Genomic DNA, 5,214 nt, shown 5'->3' with positions numbered 1-5,214 from the left:
GAAGGGAAGGGAAGGGAAGGGAAGGGAAGGGAAGGGAAAATGATAGCCTCAATTTCATATTCTCTCCAGCTAGATAAATGAAGTTTCTCTATCCTCATATATATATATGGGTTTGATGCCACTTAACCTCCTCCCGAGGGAACAATTTCAAAGTAAGAAACAAAAACTGTGGCACTCTAAATGGCCTAAAGACCCTTCACACATGTACATTTTGGCTAGAAAGCTTGAAATTACAAAATTTAAAGGAAAATAATATCAGATTAGAAGAAAGGTTGAATTTACTGCAATTTATAATTTTTATATACCGTGTTATATAATTTGGTCTGTAAAGATAATTTCTTTGAGAGCAGAAAACTTTATCATGCTTCTATTATCAATAAATGGGTGATGAAAATTTTCAGCATATTCCACTTCCATTCACCTTTTAGAAACTAATAGAAAGTTTCCATAGTAATAAGTGGTGTAGTAATAAAAAGGTCCTAGAGGTTGTTGACAATTGGTTAATATTAAGTCCTGTCAGGTCTGTTTACAGTGAGTGCATAACATATGAAAGTCACCTTTCAGTTTTCAAGAGAATTTGGGAAACAGCTAAAGACACCGGCTCTCCAAAGCTGTTACATCAAAGCATTAGTTCAAAAACAAAAAATAGACCAAAATAATTTGCATTTTATGGTTTTCTTTGGTCTTTCTTCTTCATTTAGTTAATTCCAGCAGGTTATTAGGAAGATTAAAGCAGGTATTTGCAGGTAGAAGAGTCAAGTTCATTAGGATAATAATTACTCCCCAGCTACTATCTAATCTTAAATTGCTGCTGGGGACATGTGACCTTGAGGCTGTCACACAGCCTGTTCTCCAGGAGGCTCACTGCTAATATTTCTGGGGGACAGACAAAGCAGAACAAAATATTTCATGTGAGAAAATACAAAGAACTGGTTTTTCCTAATGCCAGTGTATGAAATTCAACTGTTCAGTGGGAGATAAGGAAAAGGGTTTTCATTCTCCTCAGTAAGCAAACCTCACTGAACCTACCATATAGCTTTTAATTACAGAGTCTGTTTTCTCTCTGTTCTCCCTTTCCTATAGACTTTAACCTATTCCTAAGAATAGTGGTTCTTTGTAAATGATACCAAGGTATGAATCTATGCTGACTTGCAAATAAAGCAAGTTATCCTCAACAAATGACTTTTCAAGTTTTTTCCCTCTTTTCTAGTTCCTAAAGTGTCTGTATTATTTAACTGAGTTGGCATCAAAATAGAAATTATGGAAATATGACATAATTTCCTTTTTTTTTTTTTGTAACATGCTTTGTGGGAATAAACTGTTCTGTATAACAACCTGCGCTGTGTCATACAAGTAAGGCTCCATGTAAGTGCTCCTCAGCTAAGTTACATTGCAGTGTTTATGACAGTAAATGGAGTACTATCATTCTTTACACGGTAGGAAAGCCTGAATCAGCTTAGGATGCTTTTATTCACTCAAAAAGAAGGGGTGGATTGATAGTTGGTGTCCTTTAGCAACTCTGAGAAGGGCCTTTTCGGAGAGGATGCTACTGTGTGGTGGTGTACCACTGGGAGGCTCTTAGAGCCAGGAAGAGAAGGAGAGAGCATAACACTGACACCCACAGGGGACTCCCCAGGGACTGCTCTGTGCTCCAGCTGTCTAGATATAATTATTGCACACGCCATCCCCATCAGAAGCATTGGGGGAAAAAAGTGTCAGGTGACTGCCTTAACCACAAACACAGGCAGTTTTGGTAACTTTTTCTTACCACCCTGATGATTCATAATGACCGCTGTAGTTAGTTGTACTCTATACACAGTGGATCAAGTTTAACATCCAGTAGCAGAGATTGTCTCCATCCTCCTTCCTAGCACCCATACATCCCACTTATCAAAGCCTTCCTCAGTGACACCAGATGGGCAAATTCAGATTCCCTCAATAATTTTACTTGGGTCTTCAACATGTATTAGATTAAACTGTTCTGCTGCATACAAAGAAGAAACGGTGCCATTAGAGAATATAGTCACTTGCACTCATTTTGAGTACAGCATGATATATAGGTGTTCTCAGTGTTTCTAAAATCAAGCCTCAGAGATGAAGCAGTCAGGGAATATTCCACTTCCTGATGCATACATGTGCTCAGCCCCTGTTGAGAAACAAAATGATCTGTGTATATGCAGGAGCAGAGCTTCGGCTGCCTGAAACATTTTCCAGCAAAATCAGTTTGCTCCACCTGTGTTCAGGTTTGAATAAGCTCTGCACTGGATTTACCAACATAACTATTTTGAACAGGGCTTTAAAACTCCACTAATGTATGATATATGCTAAGACCAGTCCTGTTGCTGTCTGAGCTATTCTGATGCACTCAGAAACAATGGGGTGCAATTAACAGGACTTGGAACCTTCTTGTTCCATCCACAGACATGGCCCTACTGTGGAGAATAGGAAAAAGTACCAATGGGTAAAAAGTGTAAATTTTCCACTTTCTCTCTTCAAGTCAAAGGCATAACTTCTAGATCATAATTCAAATTACCCTATCTGTGATTTTTTAATACCAGGATATTGAACTAAATATAGGAGACAGCTACTGTTGCCTCAAATGTAATACACAAGTTCAACAAAATTCATACAGTTTCTCCTGCTGGGTAGAAAATGTTCTAGCTGATAAGCAGACTGGAGAGAACCAGGGCATATTTGTATTTAAACAATAAAAAAATATGTATGCTTAATATATCTTGGAGATATTATCTTTTTTAAACACATAGAGTTAAATGAAATGGTTAAGAGAGAAAAAGAAGGAAATGGTAAGATAAGACACCTGAGATAAATAGTTTTATTTTAAAGGAAATGGGATATCAGGGAGGAGAAAGCCACCCATTGGACTCCATTCAGGTGACAAGTACTTCAGTCTTCTCAAGCATGAAGACAGGTAGAGATTTTGAAAACTGAAATACCCAGAAAATGGATGAGTGGTAGTTGATGCAATAGCAGGAGCTGACAAACTGCTTGCAAAACAGCTGCTGTGAGAAGAGTCCCAAAGATAAGTGTGTGGGGGCAGTGGGAACTCACAGTGTTGTAGCCAGCATGCCCCATGTACAACCCTTTCATCTCTTTTACTAACACATGTATTGAAGCTGAGGAGTGCCTATATACCACTGTCTTAAAAGGCCTTCTGTCCTTAAACATTTCTGCTGTAACAGGATCCTGACTGAAAGCTCGTGTAAATACCATCAGGAGTTGGAGCTGGGACGTAAATAACAGCTGGGAGAAAGGGAAAGGCAATGCAGTGAGCCAGTCAAAAAAGAGCATGAAACAAGCTCTTTCAGAGTAAAGAAGAGGTATTAATTTTTTGAGGTTTGCACTTAAAGGAACCAAAAAGATAAGTGTAAGTGATAGATGCATCCTGGATTTTTCTACATAGATAGTTTGCATGTAAATGAAGTAACATTTGTCCCTTAGTTCTACATCAGCCTTACATCTCTGATTCAACAAGAGGAAGGATTTATGATCAATAGGTTGTGGCTGCAAGTAATTACTTTTTTCTTTTTCCTTTTCTCATCACTCATAAACTGCACTTTTCCCATGATGCCTTTCAGCAGTGAACTTTATACAGATTTTGCAAGTCCAAGTTGTGCTGCACCTCATGTATAGCAGTATCTGAATAGTTTTTATGTGTCTTAGATTCCTGTGATTTAAATTCTGTAAAGATCTTATCTAACGAAACTCCTTAACCTGCCATTAACTTGTAGCACAGGAGCAGAGCTGTTGGTTTCTGAGCAATAAATTTCCTGCTTGAAATTTCTTCCTTGAAAAACATGTGTGTTCTAAGTGTTCTTACCACTTCTGCTTTACAGCTAGAGTTTCAGATTGCTCCAATTTTAGCAGAACTAATGAGATATGGGGGAAAATGTTAGCGAAAGAAGCTCTGTAAAAGCATTCTTTTCCTATTAAAAGAGAAAAACAACAACTAATAACAACAACAAAAAACAACCAACCAACCAAAATCTCTCTTATTCTAGAAGCGTTATTTCTGGATACTTGAGATAAGGCTGCCAAAATAGGTGAGCATTTGTCAGATGTCCATTTTTTTACTGTTAGAAACAGTTACGCAGTGTTATTAATTACATTTGGAATTGCTCTCTAAGGTCTCTCAGGAACTTCCTAGGAGGGGCTGGAGGATAGAGTATGGCTTCCAGAGGTTGTCCACATTTGGATTTCTTTTTTTTTTTTTCAGAGGGCTTTCTCAGACATATGACAAAGCAGGGTCTCCCATATTTCTACCCCTGCTTCCTTCAGTCTCTAAGCAGTACAGTTTTCTGTGTATTTCCATGCATAATGTCAAGACCATTCCTAGGTCTTACACTGATCCTACCAGGAAAATCAGCTGTATCTCACCCATTCTCTTCAGTGAATGAAAGAGCAAGATGAGTTCTCATGTGTATATATATGCTTCCCTCTTCCAGCAGCTCTAAAATACAGGCTTTTGAAAGAGTTCATATAAGATGTAATTTTTACATACATTAAAATCCCTTTTGGGTAATGGAGTAGAGTATCCATAAAATAAATAATGTATCTAGAATCTCCTTAAAACTGCTCTTGTCCTGTGCCCAATAACCCTACAAGCCACAAGACCCCAAAGAGGGGAAGACAAGGAGTAGAAAGAAACTCACCACAGTTATGCCATCATTTAGCAATGACTCTCCGAAGATCATCATGTAAAGCTGCTCGTTAACAGAGGCTTCTTCAAAAACTACCAGCGCTGCCACAGGATCCACCGCTGAAATCATGCTGCCAAAGAGCAGATTCTGCAGCAGGTTCACGTCGGTCAGGCCGAAGGCTTTGATCTGACAGACTCCATAGAGGGAGAGGCCAATCCCAAATGAGTTTAGCAGAGATCCCATAACAGACCACCACAGAATGGACCCAAAGTTTTCAAAAAATGGGCGAGTTGGCATGAAATAACCCTCCTCCAGGATAATGGGTGGAAGGAGATACAAGAAGTAAATACTTGAGTTCATCACTGGGGGAGATTTGTGATGCGAAGCAAAGATGATTGCTCCTACCAGTGCTCCAATGGCAATCAGGATGCAGCTTTCAGGCATGAGTCTTGGTAATCGGTGATAGATATGAAAACCTTGAATAAAACATTAGGATATTATTCAAGTTTAAAGCAACCTGATGTCAGACAGATGTTTTGCCTGTGTTTGAATATTT

At 38.7% G+C, this 5,214-nt stretch overlaps 1 protein-coding gene across 1 annotated transcript in view; it reads right to left on the bottom strand.

Moving 5' to 3' along the window:
- LOC114068708 (sodium/hydrogen exchanger 4-like) overlaps positions 1-5,214 on the bottom strand; it is a 9,745-nt gene that overhangs the window by 1,664 nt on the left and 2,867 nt on the right. Inside the window, exon 2 of the mRNA XM_027905053.1 lies at positions 4,671-5,134. Coding sequence (XP_027760854.1) covers positions 4,671-5,134 — 464 coding nt within the window. The remainder of the gene's footprint in view (positions 1-4,670; positions 5,135-5,214) is intronic.

Source organism: Empidonax traillii, unplaced genomic scaffold (assembly GCF_003031625.1).
Source record: "Empidonax traillii isolate 1590-97213 ecotype Southwest subspecies unplaced genomic scaffold, ASM303162v1 scaffold1114:size179974, whole genome shotgun sequence".
NCBI classification, from domain to species: Eukaryota; Metazoa; Chordata; class Aves; order Passeriformes; family Tyrannidae; genus Empidonax; species Empidonax traillii.
This window is presented reverse-complemented; position numbering and strand designations above follow the sequence as displayed.